Source organism: Didymosphaeria variabile (genome assembly GCF_027946475.1).
Source record: "Didymosphaeria variabile strain IMI 356815 chromosome Unknown scaffold_9, whole genome shotgun sequence".
NCBI classification, from domain to species: Eukaryota; Fungi; Ascomycota; class Dothideomycetes; order Pleosporales; family Didymosphaeriaceae; genus Didymosphaeria; species Didymosphaeria variabile.
In genome coordinates this window covers 2,014,401-2,037,464 of record NW_026611628.1, presented here as the reverse complement: position 1 = coordinate 2,037,464, position 23,064 = coordinate 2,014,401, and the positions used below count along the sequence as shown (strand labels likewise).

The 23,064-nt window shown below is 51.6% G+C and overlaps 8 protein-coding genes and 1 non-coding gene across 9 annotated transcripts; 4 read left to right on the top strand and 5 right to left on the bottom strand.

The window, feature by feature from the left end:
* Window positions 1–1,713: 1,713 nt before the first annotated feature.
* Window positions 1,714–2,835, bottom strand: N0V89_012014 (uncharacterized protein; the record flags this gene model as incomplete). Its single annotated transcript, XM_056220739.1, has 1 exon — window positions 1,714–2,835. One exon carries the CDS (start codon window positions 2,833–2,835, stop codon window positions 1,714–1,716), a length of 1,122 nt encoding a protein of 373 aa, XP_056066042.1.
* Window positions 2,836–3,295: 460 nt separating this feature from the next.
* On the top strand, window positions 3,296–4,965 carry N0V89_012013 (uncharacterized protein; the record flags this gene model as incomplete). The annotated part of the gene is made up of 3 exons (XM_056220738.1): window positions 3,296–3,528; window positions 3,615–4,428; window positions 4,477–4,965. The coding sequence occupies 3 exons, from the start codon at window positions 3,296–3,298 to the stop codon at window positions 4,963–4,965; spliced, it is 1,536 nt and encodes a 511-aa protein (XP_056066041.1).
* A 2,616-nt stretch (window positions 4,966–7,581) lies between these two features.
* On the top strand, window positions 7,582–8,101 carry N0V89_012012 (uncharacterized protein; the record flags this gene model as incomplete). Its single annotated transcript, XM_056220737.1, has 2 exons — window positions 7,582–7,991; window positions 8,059–8,101. The coding sequence occupies 2 exons, from the start codon at window positions 7,582–7,584 to the stop codon at window positions 8,099–8,101; spliced, it is 453 nt and encodes a 150-aa protein (XP_056066040.1).
* An 804-nt stretch (window positions 8,102–8,905) lies between these two features.
* N0V89_012011 (uncharacterized protein) lies at window positions 8,906–9,886 on the bottom strand (the record flags this gene model as incomplete). The annotated part of the gene is made up of 1 exon (XM_056220736.1): window positions 8,906–9,886. One exon carries the CDS (start codon window positions 9,884–9,886, stop codon window positions 8,906–8,908), a length of 981 nt encoding a protein of 326 aa, XP_056066039.1.
* A 2,004-nt stretch (window positions 9,887–11,890) lies between these two features.
* N0V89_012010 (uncharacterized protein) lies at window positions 11,891–12,952 on the top strand (the record flags this gene model as incomplete). The annotated part of the gene is made up of 1 exon (XM_056220735.1): window positions 11,891–12,952. The coding sequence occupies one exon, from the start codon at window positions 11,891–11,893 to the stop codon at window positions 12,950–12,952; it is 1,062 nt and encodes a 353-aa protein (XP_056066038.1).
* A 425-nt stretch (window positions 12,953–13,377) lies between these two features.
* Window positions 13,378–13,465, bottom strand: N0V89_012009. The gene has a single exon. It is a non-coding gene; the product is annotated as a tRNA-Asp (tRNA).
* A 981-nt stretch (window positions 13,466–14,446) lies between these two features.
* Window positions 14,447–16,308, bottom strand: PTR2_2 (peptide transporter ptr2; the record flags this gene model as incomplete). The annotated part of the gene is made up of 2 exons (XM_056220734.1): window positions 14,447–16,270; window positions 16,300–16,308. 2 exons carry the CDS (start codon window positions 16,306–16,308, stop codon window positions 14,447–14,449), a joined length of 1,833 nt encoding a protein of 610 aa, XP_056066037.1.
* Window positions 16,309–18,258: 1,950 nt separating this feature from the next.
* On the bottom strand, window positions 18,259–19,964 carry ZRC1 (Zinc resistance conferring protein; the record flags this gene model as incomplete). Its single annotated transcript, XM_056220733.1, has 3 exons — window positions 18,259–19,650; window positions 19,703–19,836; window positions 19,886–19,964. 3 exons carry the CDS (start codon window positions 19,962–19,964, stop codon window positions 18,259–18,261), a joined length of 1,605 nt encoding a protein of 534 aa, XP_056066036.1.
* A 1,887-nt stretch (window positions 19,965–21,851) lies between these two features.
* DIP2_5 (beta transducin) lies at window positions 21,852–22,793 on the top strand (the record flags this gene model as incomplete). The annotated part of the gene is made up of 2 exons (XM_056220732.1): window positions 21,852–22,093; window positions 22,145–22,793. The coding sequence occupies 2 exons, from the start codon at window positions 21,852–21,854 to the stop codon at window positions 22,791–22,793; spliced, it is 891 nt and encodes a 296-aa protein (XP_056066035.1).
* Between the last annotated feature and the right edge of the window lie 271 nt (window positions 22,794–23,064).

Here is a 23,064-nt window from a genome sequence, read left to right as displayed (position 1 = left end):
GGCGATAGAAATGACATCAATGACGAGAGAGTCGAGCGACTCGAACGACTTGTATCTGCTCTTGCGAGACGAGTAGACGATGTCGAGTCGGAGCTCTATAACCAGAGTGCAGACAAAAACAACGGGCAGAATTCGCATCTGGAAGTTACTTCACTTCTAAACCCCGAAGCAGAGACTGGGGAACATATTCGCGCGCCATTATTCGTTCTTCGGGATGTCACCAAACAGTCCGGCGTTCGACGTGCAGATAGAACCGCAACAAATACCCCATCACGTGGCCTCTCGGACGATATCATCCTCAAAGGGCTACTCAATGAACAGGATGCATCTTCTCTTCTTGCCCTGTTCCATGAGAATTATGGAAGATGGGTATCATTCGATGCAACCGCATCCATTGCCCGCCTACTCGAAGACGTCCGAAAGTCCCCCCTATTGCTTACAGCTTGCTGCTTGATCGCTGTTCGTCACGTCTCGCAGGAGCTAGCATCTCGCCTTGCCCCCAAGCTATTTCAAGACGCAAAGTTACTACTCTCACAAGCGATGCTGAGTGTTCCGCAGCCCTTGGAATTCTTCCAAGCTTCACTCGTTCTTAGTCTGTGGTCGACTACCATCGGGCAACTACCGCTGGGAATCGATAGCTGGTTGCTCAGTGGGTTTGCCCTTCAGCACAGCATCGCCAGCGGTCTCTTTGCCTTTACAAGGGGATCCCGCAGCGCCAACCTAGCACAGCAAGACCTCGATCGTTTGTGCATATGGAATCATCTTTGCTTAGTCCATCTCCACTACTGCGTTGGCACACGTCGCAAATCTGTTCTTGACGAAGAGGACATACACAAGAGTCGGCTTGTCCTTGGGTCACACAACGCCACGAACTTTGAGTCGAGGATGGTGGCAGAGGTCCATTTGTATTGGGTGATCTATCGCAACTGCAACGAGGTGCTCGATCTTCCGCGGACACAAGAATCGCTTTCCAAGTGGAAAGAAGAATGGGGCTGGCTCCTGGACCAGCCACGCTCACAGTTCGTCCAGATGGGCTTCTACTTCGCTCAACTAATATGTTACGACCAGTTGTTGAAAACCGGGTCATCTGCCGTGCGTGAATCGCTCCTTTCCGAAATGGTACGCCTTTCTTCGTCGATCATCAACCTCGCTATGAACACGACTGACGAGCGGACGCGACACCTTACCGATCATATCTACCACATGATCAGTTTCGCCGCAGTCACTCTTTGTCGACTGTTAAGCAATTATGAAGAGCAGCTTTCTTTGTCACACGACTTGAGCAGACTTGATGATACTGTGTTGTCACTTGTATCTTGGCTTCATGCCATTGGCTTTCCTTGCCATGTGGCGTACACTATGGGAGACGTTGTCGCTGCTTTCCATAAAAAGCTTCGCCCGAACACGGGACCAAGCCCAAATACCTCCTACGCCGGTGTGGATCCAGCGATACAAGACGACTTCGCGCAACTGTTCCCAGAGTTTTACGGGACATCAACGTTTGATCTCATGGATGGATCCTTATTACCTGACTTTCAGCCTCTCGTGTGACGGAAGGTGACCGAACATGGGAAAGAGATATCCGGCATGTGCTCCTGTCACCGGTACACATTATCAGCGCACGAATACCAGACGACCAGTTTGAATGGTATCGCTCTGGCGCATTAGGATAACTATGTCGCATTTGAGAACTTCTATTGCTACATGTCCATCTCAGTTGGGATGGAGCCAAGGGATCTGTTCTGGGGTATACTTGTACGCTCGGAACAACGCGTTTGCCGGATACGGAAAGTACCCCTCAATTTCTTTGGCATCCAAGCCACTGTAGTCTGCAAAATCTGGGTTTATGTATTCCCAGACAAGTGCGCCATTCTGCGTCACCTCGAAAATCCTACCAAATGCCGCTTCGGTAACAAGGGTATTGCCACCTGGTAATCTTTGCGCACCACCCATAAATGGTGTGAAGAACGTCATCGGATGCGGGTCCTTGTACTCCCAAACAATCGACTTGTCCTCTCGAGAAACCTGGATGACCCTGGAATATGTTGCGCTTTCGTGGTGACGGAAGGTACCGTTGTCGAATATCAGAATGCTGCCGTCTTCCAACTCGCTTGCGCAATGCTGTTGCGCCACCACAGTTGAATCGAGATGCCAGATGACCTCACCTGTTTCGCGGGAAATGATGATGACTGCAGATACACTCCGAAGGGATGCGAGAATATTGCCATCTTTCAAAGGGTACACGGAGTTAATCAGTGGCCAGTGTTCGCGAGGGTAGTGCGGCTGCAAAGCGAACTTCTTCGGGTCAAGGTGTTCGATCGCTTTCCAAGACCATAGTAACTCTCCCGATGGCGACACGTGCTTGATGCAGTCCGCATAGACCTTTCCATCTGGAGCCTCGCTGTTTGGAATGCCGCCGAGCACCGCCCCACCCTTATGATACTCTAACCCTTCTACAGTCGTATAGAGCAACTCGCCGTTATCCAGATGATGTTGGTCGTGATGCGCAAGCGGATCTCGGTGCTCCGATACGGTTTTGCCTTGGGGGTCTACCTCCATCATAACGCCGCCTCGATACTTCTGCCAGAGTGGGAATAACCGCGGCGCATCAGGATGGACGCCATTATATGCGAGGTTGCCGTTCCTGAGGATCTGTGCATGTCGGCCAGGGCGATATGGGAGGTCCCATCGATGTACCTCTTGCCCATGGTTGTCGATCAACTTCACAGTACCCGGACTAGTGAGGTGCGCGAGAAGAGTGTAGCCTGGCGAGACTTTGTGTGGGTCTACACCACGAAGACCGAGTCCACGTCTGATCAGTGTGCTCTGTTCCATGAGGATGGAGTGGGAATAATAGATGTTATTCGGCTCCGGAAGTTGTGTAGAAGTTCGTTCCGGAAATCAAGTTGATAAGTCGAAGTGTCAAGCTATTTCTCTCGGCGATGTTGCACCATCATATATATGTTGGTAGGGGCAGCGTGCCCGCAGGACATACAGAACCGCGGCAAACCGGCGATGGGAAGGACTAGCGACAGGACATCCTACATCGGTATGCCGCGGGGTGCTGTGCTTCCCTGTAGATCAATGGGCATGCCTTCACCCTTATCGTGAATTCACTGATTGTGGGAACCCGCGGCTTGATCCGCGGCATACCGCGGCGATAAGTACAATCACGACACCGCGGCCCTAGATTGCTCAATACCATGAACACCACAACGCGAGTATCGAATGCTTATAACAGGCATGGAACACGGAAATGGAGTATCAGTCGACGCACTGGAGCGACAATCCAACAATGGCTGCAAAAGCTGGCATTTCCGTTGATTCCGAAACCATGCGCTCTAAGCAGTCTTTGAATGCTCCATCCACGAACGATGTCCAGCTAGGATACTCTACACTCTACCATAAGGATGGAAAGTTCCGCAATTGGTTGAAAGACTTGTCCATTGAAACTGGTGGGATCGAAAGAGTGACGAATGAAGAGCGCGCAAGCAACACGTCGAAGGTGTGGAATGCGTGCACGTTCTGGTATGTCCATCTAGTACTTTGAATTTCGATCGTTCGTCGTGACTTCATACACTCCTTTTCTTCTGAAGTCTGCTTACGATCATTAGGTTGAGCGCCAATATGGCTGTGGCGACGCTGAACACAGGTATCGTTAGCGGAAGCTTCGGTCTCGCCTTCTGGGATTGCTTCGCGATCATCTTGCTTGTCAACCTAACGGCTTGTATGCTGCCTGCATGGACCGCAACTTTCGGTCTCACGGGACTTCGCATGACCACATTCAGCCGCTACTCCTTTGGGTACTGGGGCAACCTGCTCGTGGTGGTATTTTCCATGGTCAGTACGACAGGTTGGAATGCCATCAACTCGATATCTGGGGCTTCCGTCTTGTATGCGCTTTCGGATGGCAAGTGTCCACAGTGGGCTGGTGTGATTATCATCTGCACCATTGTATGGATCATCTGCGTACTCGGGATTACCTGGATTCACAGGCTTGACGCTTTCCTTTGGATCCCACCATTCATTGTGTGGTGTGTTGCAGCAGGGACCGGGGCCAAGCACCTCGATGGCAATGCGATCAAAACTCCTACTGGTAGCAACGGAGCTGCAGCAGCTTTCTCGACTATCGCTGTTATTTTCTCCTTCGCCGTGTCTTGGATCAACTGCGCAGCCGACTATAACGTCAAGATGCCCGTCAACACACCTCGGTGGAAGATCTTCATTGCAACTTATATCGGAATCACTGTGCCGACTGTGCTTGTTCAGACGCTTGGCGCGGCACTGTTCACCGGGACAGCAGTCAACCCCGCCTGGAAAGTTGCCTACCACGAAGCTGGTGTTGGCGGTCCACTAAAGCTGGCACTCCTTCCAGCAGGAGGCTTCGGCAAATTCTTGCTTGTCATCGCAGCACTGAGCTCCATACCCGTAAGTACGAAAACTAAGTTACCCGAGGCTAAGAGCTAACACGTCTAGAACAACATCCCCAACAACTATTCCTTCGCACTACACGCCCAGAACTTCGGACCTTGGGCGCTCCGAGTCCCGCGCATCGCCTTCGTTACCTTCGGTTTCGTAGCCGCCGTCACAGTCGGCTGCTGCGCCGCAGCGTTCTTCACAGACACGCTACAGACCTTCCTATCGATCATAGGCTACTGGACGATAATCCACCTCGTAGTCATCGTCGAAGAACACGTTATCTTCCGGCGCTCGCGGTGGTCAAACTATGACTGGGATGCATGGGCTAGCCGAGACCTGCTGCCGTTTGGATGGGGAGCAATCGCAGCTTTTGCGTTCGGGTTTGCGGGAGCTGCATTGGGTATGAAGGTTTCTTGGTATACGGGTCCGATTGCTGGTACGATAGGCGCAAAGGGTGGGAATGTGGGGCATGAGCTGACGGCGTTGTTGTGTGGGGTGTCATTTCCTGTCTTCAGGTGGTTGGAGAAGAGGTACACTGGGAGGTAGTCGTTAGGTTTCGCGCATATATTTAGACCCTTTGACATTGTCCTTGATCTTGTACCACGATCAGTTAGATTATCACTCGATTCACGATGGAGGCGTGCTCCAAAACACTACCGCCTACCCGAAAACACAGCAAATAACGAGAAGTCCAAATTTGGAAACCCGCAACACAGCAACGCAAGAGCGACGACGGAGCCCAAATACCTTAGCGCAGTCACAACACACAGTATACAATTACTTATAGGTTCCTAGTCAGCCCATCGCTAACCGACAATGTTTGCGACGTCCCGCATCAACAAGTCCTCGGACTGAACAGTATCACTTCTTATACGAACGACCTCACCAGACATCCAGCATGCTACGTTCAATACGACACAACACTATGGATTATCAGACAGCCTCATCCACTGTCGCTCCCACCCTATATCGAGGGGCTGGTGTCCCTTTGACATACCTGACAAGGTCTGAGGAGATTCATGGGAGAGCTCCTGTCCAGCAAATCTTACGGTGCTCGTTTGAGCGGAGCATTGCTCTCGCAGAGGGTTAGAACAGGCACAGAAAAATGAAGCTGAACACTAGGGGGAGACTGTAGGTATAGCGGATACGACAGACGACGCACACTTGATACAGCAGCGATGAAGAATAAAGGCTTCATGTATGTCTAGCTCACGTACCTACGTTTTTGTTCATCTCTCGCTCTATTCCTCCCTTCACTGAAACCTCTCTTACGGATCCGGCATGCTGGTCTCTTCTTAGGCGTATTCGTCCAAGTGATTTCCATGGTTTCCCAAAACAAGGGTATTTGGTAGTATTTGGCAATGGTGAACACATGGGCAAGTGCATCTTGTGTCTCTCGTGCAGTCACATCAGAAAAAAGTGCCTCGCCGTACCAGTCTTGTTCAGTCATCTTGCTGACAGCATTGTTCTTCGTGTTTCCCGTGGCATCTCTAGGGTTGGCCGAGGACGAGCAATGGAGCGACCCGCTGCATGTATTACGTGTCTGTTGTCACGACCGAAGCGTCCCATGTGAATGACCGAAAGGACGCTGGTAAGCTGCACATAGAGTTGTTATATCCGACGTAGAGCTCACGGAGGAATGATGTCGGGCGTGTTGGGAGCTTCATCTGGATTTCCGCCAACGGATTGGGCTGACGCGCGATGGGCCTCTCCGAGAACAAAGGGTCCTCGCAACGTTTACATGATTCCCCGTTTTGGCATAGCAGTTACTGTCGTCACACTTGGCGTGGCGCTTGTTAACCCACGGAAAGAGGAGTCACTAAGTTACAGGTGAGCAAGGTATGCTAGGAAAAGTGATTGTGTTTAAAGAGCCTGTATCCCGGCGTCGGCGCCCGCGTCGAGCAGCAGCTTTACTATCTGCTCGTTGCGAAATCGGCTTCCGCCTTCTGTCTATTCCACACCTAGATTAGCCTATATACGATCCTGGTTGAGGTCACGGGCCTGTCTGCTCGTCTTATCTTAAATCTTGCTCTTGCCTTCTACCCCGCCTTCCTCGCCCTTCTACACATTTCCAAAACTCGGCCTCATTTGGAACGCTGACAGCTGCGCCTTTTCAGCCTTGCCGGAATCTCGATTTAGGCAGCACTCTCCGCTGCCTGAACTGCAGCTCATTCATCGCGCACTGCCCACCTCCTACACCACTAATGTCTGCATGATACCTATACGCTACTTGGATCTATAACTGCGCTCCAATTGCCGTATCTTAATCTATGATAACCTGCTAAATAAGCCAGCACGCTTAATCCGCCTTTCTAGCCCGCTCCACATGCCAACCTTGTGCTGCCACTTCTGGCTACAAGGCCCGCCTACGAACCCTGTCTACGCTGTGCGACGCGATGCGAATTCTAAAGTGTATACCTAATTGTGGTCTTAGTTTGACTAAAATCTTTATAAGTGAAGAGGAGGTCCCTCTATATGTAATCCTCTTATATATGTAGCGAGATGAGCATAAAGTGACCTTTAACGACCTATAAACTAGTAATAGAAACGACAAGGCTAGTTATAGTTAGATTTTGTTCTACGCATAATAAGCGCAGCGCGATGGTCTAGATTCTTACTAGGTAGACACCTACTACATTAATAAGTCTTGCAGTGCTAAACTCTTAGAAGCGCTTAACATTGTGTTCTACTCATACTAAAATGCCTAAAAGTGCTACGTCTACCTCTCAGATGCATCAATAGATATGATAGATAGTAGTGAATCGTCCCGGAGATGGCAACCGCGCGATTTGCGTGGGCACCAAACGGCATACAGCGCGCGCAGAAGACGAATCGTATTGTCTACTTAGCATCTTTGGCATTTACCTACCGGTTATCTACGGCATGTGTGCCTCACACTGCCCCGCTTCCTCCTAAGAGAACCGCAGGACTTGGCAGACCCTTTGGGAGACCCAATGAGCATTCTAAGTGTGACGTCACCGGTCAGCTCACCGGTCCGCTCACCGGTCAGCTGGGGTGTAAGTGATAAAATGCCTGCCTTAAACCACAACAGCCGTTTACTTCCCTCAAGCTGCTACCTTCTACTTAAAAAGTCGTAAGACGTTCTCAAGATCTCTACTCTAAATATTCCAAACCTTACTAAACGGACACTTTCTGCCCACTATGGACCTAGATTACGATTTCGAAACTGCTGAAGCTAAAGCTGGCGCGTTTTGTGAAGCAGCGGAAGCAGTAATCAGTAATGTGAAGTCTATGGAACAGACGCGAGAAGACCTGAGGCTGCTGCTCGAGAGAACAAGAACATTCTTGAATGAGAAAGAGAGCCTTGAGTCCGATCTACGAAACATCGAAGCTTTATCAGCCAAGGCTAGAGAACTTGACAAAAACCGGGCGGCTATGTCGCCACGAGTTCGGAGACATGTGGACGATTATAAGAAAGATATGAAGGACCTCAAGGAAAAAATAAGAAAGAAAGAGGCGGAACTAAGGGAGTCTTATGAAGAATATGAGGAAGAGAAGGTGAGGCTTGCAACAGCGGAAAATGCCCAGATTGAAGAAATGAAGAATGCACTGTATGTGTCGCTAGTTTAAACGTTTCAAGTACTACTCAAGTAACCTGCTAACGGCATATATTTTTAGAGAGGCTTACCGAGGGGAGGCAACGGGACCGTTAGTCACGTGACGGTGTCGCAATTGTCGCTAGCTAAAGAGACCAGCGAATACCGCGATATCCCCAGAAGGAAGGAACATAAACCGAGGCCTTTGTAATGAGTTTCCTTTGTTTTCTTGTATTCAATCTACTCTAGTATCTTGCCAAAGACACTACATATAGTCTGTGGAATACAAGCCCTCATTGCACGAACGACATCTTGTTACAATCCCAGTAGATGGAGGTGGTGCCACGCGAAAGAATTACTCGCAGCAGGTCAGGGGTGTAGAAGAAGTTGACCTAGAGAACGATGGGCGGGGAAGATTACCTAGGTAAGTCAGCCGCAACGTGACTATTCTCCCGCCAAGACTAGCCTCTGGGAGAACAACGCACGGCCGGGGACCAGGCTTCTCAAGGCGAGGCGGTCACGAATTTCGAGACAATGCAGGTACTTTTGTGTGAGAAGCTGCTGCGGGGTACGTCGGGTCTCGTTTCTAGATTCACTATGCGGATATGAGGCTTTTCTCATTTAGAATGGTTCGAATTTTGTGGCTAATTCATAGTCTGCTAGGGATTCGTACACGTAAGCCACTCTAGTATTCGGAGAATATTACACCAGTGAGATCACATTTTGAAGTAACGCATCGATTGAAAGCGCATGTCGTGAACCAGCTATCGTTGACATTCTGCACGTCGCCCTGAACGGGACGGTATCTTTGAATATCAAAAACTTGGTACTACCCAAAGTTGGACTTGAATGTAGGAGAAGATAGGGTCCGGTACAATACCATCATGCGAATCTTGCGCGCTGATGCCGGCCGAATGGGGTATTGTGAATCACTCGTAGTGTACGACAAAGCCGAGCTCACGGGCCCGCCGGATGAACTTTGCTTGCGTACTGTATGTCCGAGACCCAAAATCAACGTAATTCGGCCTAGGAACTGTGAACGGCCCTTGAGCAACATCAATGCTGGGACCATCGAGACCTTGCCGTCGCCTAGTCTCTTGAAGGACCGCTTTGATCAACACTGAATAGCCCGAATGTGCTGGACCTGGACCTACGCTTGAGTTCGGAGCCAATAGCTCAGCAGCGAGATCGATATCCCGATAATTCTGGCCATCTATGGAGACGACCAAACTTCCTACGTGCGATACCACGTAGCTGTAAATATCGAACAAGGTGCAGTAGTCATTGAAGTAGTCGTTCAAGGCACACCATATGAGGCTATCTGCAACTTGCTGAGAGATTGCGGCAGTCTCAGAGCCTTGCCCAGGCGCGATGTCGTGCGGAGATAGATTAGTGGTGATGTTGATGCGTGCTTCTCGGATGGCGTAGACAGGTAGAGCGATCCTATCAAGCTTGCGATCGAGTATATCATTCCAGCAGATCTTGCGAGCGCTACCGTTGCTAATTATATTAACAAGGAGCTTGCATATGGGTTCCAAGATTATCGCACCGTCGGTCACATGTCGAACCAGGAAGTTAATGTCCACGCATTGGGTTGGTGACTGTTCCTGCTTCGGCAATGCAAGAGGCATTGGATGCGTCCATGTAAACTCACTGGTGAATACGCCAGCAAGCTTTTTGAATTCGCCAGTGAATGGTACGCTCATGGCCTTAGCTCGTTCCATGATCTCATCCTTCAGCTGGTGACCAGCGAGCGCAAGATTTAGAGCCGGGTTCGATGGCGGCAACGGCGTGTCGAATATGTTGTCGAGGATGTTGTCGGATATGCCTCTACCATTTCCCTTGGCAGAATCAGGCAATGCTGTGCTACGCTCATCGCACCTGAGCAATAAGGCTTGATCATAGATCATGTCTCGCAGTTCGCGCGGCAACTGGAGCAGTGGAAATCCCGACATTTCTCGTAACTGTTATCGGCTGTACAGGTAACTTTCTTTGTTGACACTTAGTGTTGATCAACCCGGGTTGCACTGTGAGAGATCTTGTTTGGCCCATATACAACAGGCCAGGGAAGTCTCTTATAAGTGCCAGAACGCTTTCTGGAGCGTCATGTGCACAACGTGGTGAGCGAAGGAGTGCGTGCATTGTGCCAGCACAATGTTTTATGTTAACAAGCAGTTAAGAGAGTACTTTCCTGGAAATCGCTACTCTCTGGCTTAGCTTGAGTGGAATTTGAACTCGGATTTATAGTCGATTGCAAAAGTTCCACCCCCACCCTCTATAGCTCTTTTTATGTCCTCTTCATATATCTTTGGCAATAATATACTATAGGAGGCTGATTATGCTGTTCAATCTATATTTCTGGATCCTGGAGGCGTGGAAAAGGCTTCCTAAAGTGATACCATCAATAGTAGAGTGAATATGTTATATAGATCCAATGAAATCAATAAGAAAGTGACTCGGAGCCATAACAAGGTGGGTTTAGGACTATTGCAAAGCACCGATAACCATTTTTAGTACAACTGAAATGGGAAGGTGTCGTAATTGTGGCTTCTAGATAGTGAAAAAGAATGTCAGTAGCAATGGTCACAGTAATGACTGCAACCCTGCTGGACGGCTTACTCTTGGCTTGAATGAATGTAGAGAGAATCGAATAATTGATTCTCTATAGACTGAGAGCCCTACTTATACACTATCTAATTTTGCTATTTGTTTTTGTCTCACATGGTTTGGGATGAAAACAACCTGCCATAGATATTTTCGCAGGTTTCGTCTACCATTTAGTGACCATTTACTACTAAAGGTTAGCGCGCATTCACTTCGTCAGACAAGTGACGATTCAGACCCAAATTCGTGCTGCTGTACGCCGACGCGAAAATGTTCATCAAATATGGTGAAAATAGCCACTGTAGACAAGCGCAATCTTTAGATCTCCCATATCTTCTGGTGAGACCACATGCAGTATATCCCGACTGAGATTCAGGTCTTCTCTTCTCATCGTTCGCTAACACTTGAAGCATGACTCGCGCTAGCGTTCCAGTACACCTTCGAAGTCCACTTGTTTGACTCAACACCTTGAATTGATGCGGTGTGCTTGTTTACCAGGGCATGCCGAGCCTAGAAAGATGTATATTCATATCTAGAATACTTGTGGAGCAGATTCGATACAGGTAGGCATCCCTGCTGCTGTCCGCCCAAGCTTTCGGGTGATCAGTCCACCGGGACGATCCTGGCCCACTCGCCTTACGTTCCTCGTCTAATCTCACCTCCATTGCTCCTTTACGGTCTACACTGCTGCTGCAGCGCTCAACACCCGCATACACACGCCCCACCAATCGTCGCGCAAGGTCTCCGGAGTCCGCTCAACGCTTCGCGATTGGTCCTTCGCTTTCGAAACGTATTACCATGCCCACATTCGCGTTCATAGATTGCGGAGAGCAGGGGAAGGTAAGTAAAGACGACGATTGGGTGGTACGCAGCCACTGCATGCTGGGAAAGAATAAGAGAAGCGGGACTAGGCGACGTAGCCGAAAAGAAAAGGTGCGAGTGCCGAATAAGCGGAATGCTGCGAACAGACAAATACCTATTACGAATTTGATCTACGAATTTGTAGTACATATCCCGCCAACATTGGAAGCAGACCCCGCCATGTATTTACCAGGGTCTGTTGATCGTCAATCTTGGTACTTGCTGTGGGGATGTAAGCTTCCCAAATCTCAAGCTTACCCGTGCTGGCATCTCGCGTTAGTCACGAGACTGAACACACATTCTAGCCAAGATACCTACGACAAAGGCTGACTTGACCAGTGTCGCGAGCTTTGCCGGAATTGTATCCACTTGATCATTATGTCGACCAAGAGTCTTTTGATGAGCGACTCCCCGAGCCGGAGAACGAAGGTGCGCTCACAACCGCGTTGATGACGGCCAGCGCGCACAACGATTACGTCTCGTACCAAGGCCTGACGAACCATACACGGCAGCTCATCGCCGATACAATATCCTATCTCAACGGCCTCTTGGACAAAGACGACGTTCGTTCAAGGAACTCGGCAGTCTGCACTATCCTGCACCTAACCGCCGTAGCCATGCTCTGTGGAGAATACAGCGCAGCGTTCACACATCTCTACGGCATGTTCGAGATCTTGCGCCTGTACAAAGCCCAGCAAACAAGCTGTGACGTCTCACGCACCACCTGCCACTACATTTACGATGTGCTCAAATTCAAAATCGAGAGACTAGCTTTCTGTCTGTACAACATCACCGGCCGCATTGGACCGTTCTTCACGGAGCCCCCATCCTGGGACCCGCTCGATAGCAATTTGTGCTTGCCCTACGAAGCGCTCACAGGGTTACCAAAGCTAGACAGTCTCTTCTGCGACTTCCGCGCACTGTGCCACGAGGTTTATCAGAAGAGCGCGAGCAGAAAAAAGGTGGAAGCACGGTACTTCCGCAATGCGATGCACTCGCTGCAGGCACGCGTGCTAGCGCTGTCTCCCGGGGAAGGCACCCCGTTCGCAGAATGCCTCCGTCTCGCCATAACAGCTGCGATCACGTCGCAGACACAATTGCCGATGCGCCGCTTGGAGCATCCCTACCTAGATGCCCAGTTCCGCCGATATCTACCCCTTCTCGAGTGTCCCGCCGACCAGCAGAAAAGGAATGTTGTGTTGTGGATTGTGATGGCAGCCTTCATTGTCGCCTTTGATCCGGAGGAGGAAACCATCCCGTGGGCCGAAGCACTCTTCCGAGCGGCGGCTGGCGATACAGACGACTGGGAGGCGGCTCGGCTGAGGGTTGCGAGCGTCACGTGGTTTCCTCGGTATATAGATGTGCAGAATGAGAAGGTGTTCAAGGCGCTGCGCAAGAGGTGGCCAGTGCAGGAGACAAGGCCATTGCAACAGAGCCATCCAGGCAAGGATATAGTATTGCCGTTGCATATTGTTCAAGAGCTATCAGAGGATATTGGGCGCTTTGTTTGAAATCTCGTTGAGGAAGTTGAATTGATACCCACTCCATCGTTCATGCAGCCTTCAATACCTGAATAAAGCCTTGAGTAATGACAAGAACCCTCGCATACCCAAAAAGTAGCTGACTCTTTGATCCAACAGTTTTCAGTAGTAGCGCTCTCAGCGAATGTTGTATATGGCTGAGCCGAAGGCTACACGAGCAGCGTCCCTACGCTGTTTTGGTTCCGCAACAAGCATCCCATCTTACCGAATCAACACTAACCTTACTTCCTAAATTAATTACATCTATCTACTGAAAACCAGAAGCCCCAAACCCCTAAAATCACACTCTTCCCCCTAAACCCGCCACGCATCTCCTTCCCCTGCGCTAGCCAGTCCCACCACAACCCCAACCCCAGCCCCAACCCGACCACCCCCAAAAAAACAAAAAGAACATTACTCTCCTCGGGGAATCGAACCCCGGTCTCCCGCGCTCGTAATCACGTGATGACAAGCGGAAATCATGACCACTAGACCAAGGAAGATAGATGTGAAGCTCTTAGCTAGCTTACTAATCGATGTAGATATTCGTGTTAACAAAATATATATAGAAAGAATGAAGAAAGGCAGCGATAGGAAGAGCAATAACATGCAGGAACTTCGCTTGTTGAATATTGATAAGAGGGCCTGGAATGTGATGTGGGGCGTGCGGTGGGGTGGGGTAAATTCCTCGCTTGGTGTACTACGTAGGTGTGGGTAAGCGGTTACCTAAGCTCGCGGTGTGACGAGGCCATCAAGGACCCTTCAAGTTCCAACGCACCACCACCCTCGTCGAAAGTTATCCCGACGTCGTAAATATGGCTGGCTTATTACTGAATGGCGATGGCGGCTGCAGAAAAAGCTTGGATGGTTGGGTAGTACGGCCTTTCATGAAGACTGCACAGCTCTCGGTGCTATGAAGTAGCTACATCGTATATTATGGTTTTATCTTAGGCAGTGCTACTTGATGAGACACTAATAAGTCATGTTGAAGGTTTCCCCACGAACGTTGTCTAAAGCACGTGATGAGTGGCGAAGAAGAACATGCCTCTCGTTGAGGACAAGGTTGGCTTTGAGCGGACTGCGAATGAGATGATGAAATAAGGATTCTAGATATTATCGTGGTGGGACTTGGGCTATTATGAGGGCTTGAAGGTGCGCTTCGAGAGGATGTGGACGCTGGGGAGGTGGTATTGCGGGGAAGGACGAGGTATACGGTTGGTCACTGTGGGAGAAGATTGCGCTTGGCCGGGGCGCGACTCTGATTCCGTTGAAGCAGGTAGATAAATGCGGCAGCTGAACCATCTCAACATACGCTGACTACGCCATAAACGCATAATCTGCGGAGGTCACCGCAAACATACATACCACGCAGCCATCACGCACAGTAAGCCACATTGCACATTGAATTTCATTACTCATCTCATATACGTCCATACTATCCACCCACCATCCTCCCCTCATTCTTACACCCCACGCATCCATCATTTAATTCTTCTCATGATCATGATGCAACCCCACCGTCCTCTCCTCATGCACACTACTCCTCCTCAACGTAGCATCCTCATCGTAATCCTGATCCATAGCATTCATCTCCTCCTCACTGTCATTCAAATGGTGGAAAAGAATCCAAATCAAACACCCGGCGACAAAACTCGCGACCGCGATGCCAACGTACATCCACTGGATCGCAGGGTCGTACAGCACAGGATTTAACGCTTCGGAAATAGCGGACCCAAAGGCGTTGGTGAGCAGGAACATGGATTGCACGAAGGACTTCATGGAGGGGGGCGCCTTGGTGTAGGCGTATTCGTAGCCGGTTACCGAGGCGAAGATCTCGGAGATGCCGATGAGCATGTAGGCGCCTGTTTGGGCGGCGATGTGGATGTTGTTGCCGGTGGTTTGGCCCGAGGCGTCCTTTGAAGCGTCGCAGAGGGGCGCGGAGTAGCAGGGCCCGGCTTGGTAGATGTAGTGTTGGAGGACGGCGGCGTACACCATTGCCATGGAGGCGACCCAGAAGCCGGCGACGATGCGGTTGATAGGCGGGAAGCGGATTTTCGCGCGGCGCAGCGCGGGCATGACGAGGCGTTCCATGATGGGGAGGAAGACGATGATGGCGATGGGGTCGAAGTTCTGCATGAGGTCGTTGGGGATGCCGTGCGAGGCCATCTGCCCGGCTTGCGAGACGAAGTTGTTGGAGAATTGCCCGTATACGACCCAGTAGACTGGGTAGAAGCAGAAGACTTTGCAGGCGGTCAGGGCGCGCTTGACTTCTTCGACGAAGTGGTCGTCCCACTTTATCTTGGTGGCTACAGAGTCGTTGCCCAGACCGGCCTGGTATGTCGGCTTCGCGGCGTTCATGTTGCGGCCCTTGATCATCATCCAGATGACGCGGAAGCAGTCCGTGACAACGGAGCCCTGAGGCGGGCGCACGACGTAGACCTTTCGTCCCAGGACAAGCGTCAACGTTCCGACAAGGAACATGCACAAGCAGAGCAAGAACGCTGACCAGAAGCCGACATCGCGCTCCATGTAGGGCGTTGCGATGAGCGAGAGCGAGCCCAGGTTAATGCAGAAGTAGAAGATCATGTAGATGCGCGTGATGGTGATGGCGGGGTCGATGATGATGCGCTCGCCTGTCTTCTTGTCGGTTGTGACCTTCATCTGACGGCGTTTGTATTGGTCGGCGATGAGCGGTGCGACGTTCGACTTGATGCCACCGGTACCGAGACCGATGATGACGATGGCGGTAACGAAGCCTCCTAAGCCGGCGCCAGCAGACAGCGCGCTGGGGATCGAAGTCGTGACCAGGATGAGGAGACCGGCAATGTAGACGAAGCAGAAGATGAGGATGGTGTTGTACTTTCCGAGATACTGGTCGGCGATGATAGCACCAAAGATGGGCGTCACGTAGCACCAGAACTGGAAGAAGGTAGAGAGACCAGTCGCACCCTGGTGGCCCATACCAAGGGCACCAGGTCCTTCACTTCCATCGAGCGGCCGTTGGATGTAGTTCTGGAAAAGACCAGAGGCGCCATAGTAGGTGAAGCGCTCGCAAAGTTCGACGACAGCGACCAGGAACGCTGCTTTGGGAACTGGGTCGCCGACTCGTCGGAGGGTCTTCTTCTCCTCGGCGGTGGGAAAGTCACCGCCGAAACCATCATCCTCGGCTGCTACCGAAGGCGTATGCGATGATCCATCGAGTGCGGCAGCCTTCTCATCTGCCGAGAAAGGTGCAACAGCCGGCTTTGCGCTCAATGGTTCCCCGGCAATATCGTGCTTCTTGTTGGAGAGGTCAGGCTGGTCGAGAACCTGGTGCAGGCTATTCACCGTCAATGTACGTCCCCCATCTCCAGATCTCTCAAACTCACGTCGCAGCCTCCGTCTCATATGCCGTCGCCATCTTGAATACCTTCGAACGTAATCTGAAGGCGAACCCACAACACTCTCAAAGCAAAAGACAAAGAGTTTCACCCCGGGATTACCGCCGCGCAGGAAGAGCGCGACCCCCTCCATATTTAACCACTCCGTCCCACCGTCGCTACCCTGCACCCAGCCCTCCGGGAGGCAACACATGCACCCACACCCACCGCGATAACCATTTCACGCCTGGACCAACAAGCACCGCCGCGCGATGTAACATGCACAAGCAAACGCCCCCTAGCCCCAAAGAGATAACCTGCCGCCGTGCCGCCAATTAAGCATTTCCAACGCCTGCCTTGGCGGTCTTAGTTGCGCCACTTTTCCCACACACCCTTGCCCCATCCTGGCTACTCCCCCGTTCGCCGTCGACGTCGGCCCACGCGTAGATGACCCTCCTGCTTGAAGGGGCGCCGCGAGCGATGATCCGTGGCCATTGGACAAAGAGCGCGCGCTGCCGGGTGTGCCGTACCCAACACCCCTCGCGCGACGCGAGCCCGTATCTGCGGCTCCCATATCATGTCAAATACTGTACATGAGCTGTGACGCCGCGGCGTTTGAAGGCTGGCGGCGATCCGGAAACAAGACATGCGGCTCGGGCGAAGCGTTTCCTCCCGCTGCCATCCCATCCCATCCCGACCAGAAGCGTGCATCCATCCTTCCAGAAAATTTCTGCGCCGCTGCCGAACGCCCGCCGCGCCTCTTGATAAGGAAGCTCTACGTGAAGGAGTCGCGTGCGGCAGCGCACCGCTAAAGCTAGAGTAATCACTTGCCATTTGATTTGTTGGACGTGTGCTGGACGGACCTATCGGGGCTCGCCGACAAGTGTTTTGCGCGCAACGAGAACTCGGTGTCGCCACGTGCTAGTCACGCGTTTCAAACTTCATCTCCGCTAGAGGTTGTGTTTTGCCATCGTGCCTCGGTTTGCTGGCTGCGTCCCACAGCTACGCCGGCGGTACAGTTGATGAAGAGTCGGTCCTCTTACTATTCGTGAAAGCGATATCGGCGCAGAAGCAGAACTTGCTGAAAATTTGCGTACGTCGAAGTGTCGAATGAAGCCTCGAAGCACTGAAGCAGACGCATTCACGCGTCTCTCCAACCGATTCAACCGATTCCATATCCCATGCGTGACTTTCCACTCTCATCCTAAGCCGACATCCGAACGCCTTGCGTCGCCGAGCGCGCCAATCCTGGGGTGCATTACCGCGCTGTGCTCCATTACTGCGTTGGGAAGGTGCATCCATCGCAGAGTACATATACGCTTGGATTGGACGGGTCGCTCACACCCGCTGATATCGATGCTGACGGTGTGGATCTCTGTTGCTTCGCTTCCGTCCAGGATGATCGGGCGTGTGGAGACCGCCTGCGTGAACGCTGCTTCGGGCCAGCTAAGCGATCGATCGAGTCTAGCTGCGTCCCGATGGCGAAGGCTCCGTGGAACTGTCGTGTACCTGTCTTGTGCAAGCATGATCCCAAGACCCAGCCCGAATCATTCATACGTTCCCAGGCAAAGTGACATGGAAATTGGACATCAGCATTACAGGGATGCTGTGGATTATCATATCTTTGTTGTCTTATCTGTAGTTATCTACCTCTTCAATTCGTGAGAATACATCGAAAAGGGAGGGCTATTCGACAGCGCCAGCGTACATATATAAGCTTCCCTCCTGAATGCGTCAAATTACCGACCCAGGGTACTAACGCCATGCCATGCAAGTTTTGAAGCCCTGCCTAAGCATATACCAACAAAAGAGAAGAACGACCTTGACTTCGGCCGAACGAGGCTTTTAGATGCCCGTTATCCACTATATCATACAAACAAAGACGAAGAAACCACGAGAACGAAGCGCCGCTGGTGGACGCTGCGTAGGCTACCATCCCTAAGTAGCAGGATCACAGCATTGTTTGCTGTTGCCGCAGGCATCGGAGCACTCCAACAAACATGCTTCACCTGCTCCACACACGCTGCCGGTTTTGCTGCCGAGCTTTGAACCCTTCCCGTGAGATCCATTTGCCTCATCGGCGCTGCTCTCGTCTGTGTTGCCGGTGTGGTCGTGGTTCTCATCGAGACAGAACTCGGGCTGGATGGTAGAAGAATGTATGCCGTATTCGTGCAGACACTGACGAATATCGCGGGCGAGAGCCATGTAGCGTGCGGAGCCGTCACCTTGGAAATCGAAAGCGACCTGGACATGTAGGGAGGCGACCAACTTGGTGTCGGAAAGCTGCCAAACATGGACGTGGTGACAAGACACAATCCCATCGAGTTCGGTAATATCGTCCTTGATATCATCGATCGAAAGACCCGCTGGCACGGCCTGGAGAAGGATACGCGCGGCAGCCTTGCACAGTGGAATGGCAGAAGCGAGAATGATGATGGTGATAATAAGAGAGATGGCGGGATCCGAATAGAACCTCCATGAGTAGTCCGTTAGCCAGATGATGAGTGCTGACGCGATGACACCGATATTTCCCAAAGCATCGCCCATGACGTGCAAGAAGACGCCGCGCATGTTGAGATCGTGGCCATGCCCACCGCTGCCCTCTTCTTTCGGCTTGTTGTGCTTGTGGTCAGTGTGAGCGTTCTTCTTCGAGGTGCCCGGCTGACCAGAAACGCTCTTAGCTTTCGTTAACAGCGGCGACTGCTCCGTAGGTCCACCATCCGCGACCGCATCTTCGTTGTCTGCATCGGAGCTAGAGTCCTCTTCCAAGCGAGAGGATTCAATGATGCTGTTACGGAAAGATGAGGGGTAGACGGGAATGTCCTCGGGGCCAGAGTAGCCTCGTGATCGCGATCGGTGATGCTTCTTGGAGATGCGCTTCCCTGATGCCGACCTGCGAGGAGTCGAATACTTCTTCGCCGACCAAGATATATCTGTAGACCGCTTTCCAGGGGTGTTCGAGCCATTGGTGGCGGTCGACGGCCAGTTTCCAACGCGATTTTGAGGGAGAACGTCCGCAACGTTCCCTCGCTCGTCGGCTACAGCGTGGTCTTCGGCATCAGCCCCGTGAGCATGACCCTCTTCTGCAAGGTGGGCGTCGTCGCCGTGGTCATGAGAGTGCCCACCGTGGCTGTGGCCGTGATCGTGGAAAAGGAAGAGACCGACGATGTTTGAAGCCAAGCCGAGAGATCCCACAATAAGCACAAGCTTAGGTTGGCTGACTTCTTGAGGTTCGACAAAACGTTGAATAGCATCGAGGACGATGGAGAGGCATAGCGCGACAAGGAAAACACCGTTGACGAGTGCACCGAGAGTTTCGGCTCGTTGCCACTGCGTGTGGTCAGCCAAATGGACACCTTTGGTATGGCAAACAAGCACTCACCCCATAAGTATACATCTTCGAATTCGTCTTTTGGTTGGCGACCTTGACGGCCCACAAACCAACCAGTAGTGAGATCACATCGTTCAACATGTGGAAAGAATCGGCAACGAGCGCGAGAGAATGGACCGCATATCCTGCCTATTATTAGCCCTGGTGAATGTTGCAGCGCAGGCGCGTACTAACCGACAGTTATCTCAAGCAGGAAAAAGAGCGAATCGATGGTGAGCAGGATCAATATCCTGCTCGATTTGGAAAGACCCATGGCGATGTCGGATGTCTGCTCACCGCGGGAGCTGTTGGTGGATAGGTTGACCGTCTAATTCGGGCGGTACGCAGCAGCCACAGGGCGCTGGAGATGGTCGATACAGGGCTACAGCTGCGCGGCGAGGTATCAAGGGCTGTGGCGGGGTGTTGTTGAGGCGAGGAGAAGTCGCGTACGCTATCTCGAAGACTTCCCTCAACGCTATGACGCTTCTGCCGAGGACCGAGTACCAAGCATTGGTCCGTGCGCACCTACCTCCGCATTCCATGGGATCGGACCCTCGTCCGCGCTTCATCACTCGCCTGAGATTGGCATGACATGCCCCATGGTAGAGAGAGATAAGCTTTCGAAAATGCCTCATGAAATGGGACTGACCTCGCTAATAGTGCGACTGCTAAACGAAGTTATACCATAGGTATTCGACACTCATTAACGGTTTGAGTGTTGGTTCACTTCTCTGTACACAAGCGACAAGCAAAACTCAAACCCCCACTCTATCTAACCGACGTGAATCTCGGTATATAAGACCCAAGCCCCATTCCTGCGTCTTCCTGTAGGACAATCTGGTCGAGAATGCTACATGCATATATACCACCCAACAACGTTATTCAATTTGTTTATCGGCTTAGGTATAGGACACCACGGAAATCAATTCTACTCAGGCCCGCATAGCACGGAAATGGTTCAACAGTTCCCTATTCATCTTACGAAGGCCGCAAGATTGTTGGTAGAATTCGGCACGGTGGTAGCGTCATGACCCACGGCCTTAAAACGTACCCACAATCTCCACAGTTCCGTACCGTCCGGTAAATGCGGTGAACCCACATTGCGATCAATAGAGCCATTCGCGAGGTCCAGAATTCAAAGAAGCTCGATGTCCTTCCCATTCCGAACTCCACGTAAACTTGTCTACAAGGGCGCAAGAGACGAGCTTGGAGCGAGGCGGTAGTAGAGGACTTCGTCCTACGAGAAGTAATCATCATCATACGGCCAACAGTAATAGGTGTTTCTTATCGAGGCCTAGCAGCTTTGCGGCTGAGCAACTGCGAGCTGGGTTCTGGACTGAGGCTAGCGGTGATGGTGAGTGTGAGCACTAGAAGTCCTGAGATACATGATTATGTGTGAAACACGCAAACGAACCCTACAAATGCCTCGTGGTTGTTAAGGAAGCTTGATACCCAAGCCAGAGACCCGTTCAGTGACCTCTGACAACTCTTTGGAAATCCAGGTCGGTGAACTTCACCTTTCCATCCCGAAATGGTGCAAAAGTAAGTGCGACTTTACTATTCTCACTTACTACCTATGGTACCTTCCTCTCGAATGCGTTCCCTCCCTCCCCGCTGCAGCGATATCAAACGGAGAGCAACCGTTCAAATCCTCCGATCTCCCTCCACTTCACACTGGCTCTTCTCGGCTGTCTCGGGGTCTTCTATGAAGTGACTTTCTAGGGCAGGCCCGTTATATAGGGTATGGCTCGCACAACGTATGACAGAGGCAGTCACTGTGCCACTGCCTTGAGACCATCTGAGAAACACTGGGTATAACTACATACGTATTCAAACAGCTGAAATATATTGCAGTGTTGTGGAGCTATGGTGGTCGCGGCTTCCTCAGGGACTGTGTGCTCCTTCGAACACGTGCAGCCGATACCACACTCAAGATCAATCTTCGCCGCTCATGTTCACTCTCACTCTCCCTTTGATGGAGAGCTTCGGTCCAGCTCATCAGCGAGCGGATATCGACATGGCTAGGCTGTTCACTCGTTGGTTCACCATTCCATTCACCATCACCATAGACCTACAACACATGCTCAACTTCAGTCAAGGTCTTTCTTCCTCCACCCCGCCTGCTCCAAGTCATACTTCAGTAACAATTCCTCTTGACGTCATGGCATCTTCAACATCTTCACGCGATACCCCAACTGCTGGACAGCCAGCGGCAGCTCCGAAGAAGGAACAGACCAAGCTCCCAGCATTCAAGGTCACAAAGCCAGGCGTGAAGCGTGGTCTTAAGAAGCTTCCGAAGGCTCTTCAGAGGCCATTGCGTCCGTCCGGCAAACACCCCCCTATCAAGATCGCAGCCAACGGATTAGTCGACGTTCAAGATCCCCCTTCCTACTTGGTGGTCGCGTGAGTGAGCTGTCATACTTCTGGTTGATGCCTGCTAACGCCTCTTTGAAGTTTCAAGCGCAACAATGCTGAGTCGCCGCTTCTGCGTCTAGACAAGAGCATTCGTAAGAAGATTTGGGAGTATGCCATGGGCGGACACACGATTGAGGTCAAGGCCCGCAAGGTCGAACCCACCGAAAAGCCCGCCCCAACTGCTGCAGCTAGTGACACTGGCTCTGCGTACGTTGGCAAAATTGCTCACCATGGTCCAAAGCGCACTCAGCCGAGGGCCGCCTTCCACCTTCCCGAAGTCTGCCGCGCCATATACCAGGAGACTGCGACACTCGGCTACTCGACCAACCAATTCGCGTTCGTTGGTGAGGTTTGGGCTAAGTTCGGACGAGAGAATGGACCCGACGGTGCGCTCGAAGGCTGGTGTCGAGAGCTCGTTCCGGCTCAGGTCGACGCCGTCACCATCATCCGGCCCCATTGGCATGATCTACAGGACTACCTCGACAAGAACAACAAGAGAAGTTTCAAGCAGCTCTTTCCGAATCTCAAGCAGCTTCGCGTGCCATCCCGTGTCGTCAACTGCGATGCTAAGTGGCCCTGCCGCGGCGATCCCATGCGCAAGCACTTGCGTCAACAAGCCAAGGACCGTATCGCTACGCTGATCAAGCAACAGGAGGGTGATGATGTCACGGCTGTCTTCTTAGATTGATCTGATTGTTAATCTTCTCAAGGACTCGTCAATTTGGAAGCAGACACGAAGAACCGGGTGGAGATCATCACATTTGTTTCGCTCGGAAAGTATGAAGTCGCAATGGGTGCAGCTTCTGTTCGGGTGAGATTATATACTTGATCGTCTTGGGGACATATTGCAAAGATGCTTTGCACCTGCGAATGGTTCATGGCTACGTTTGGTGGGCTAATGCCTGCGCCGAAAGGAATAATAATTCCGTTTTTATTGAACCTTGATCGAATACGATGCT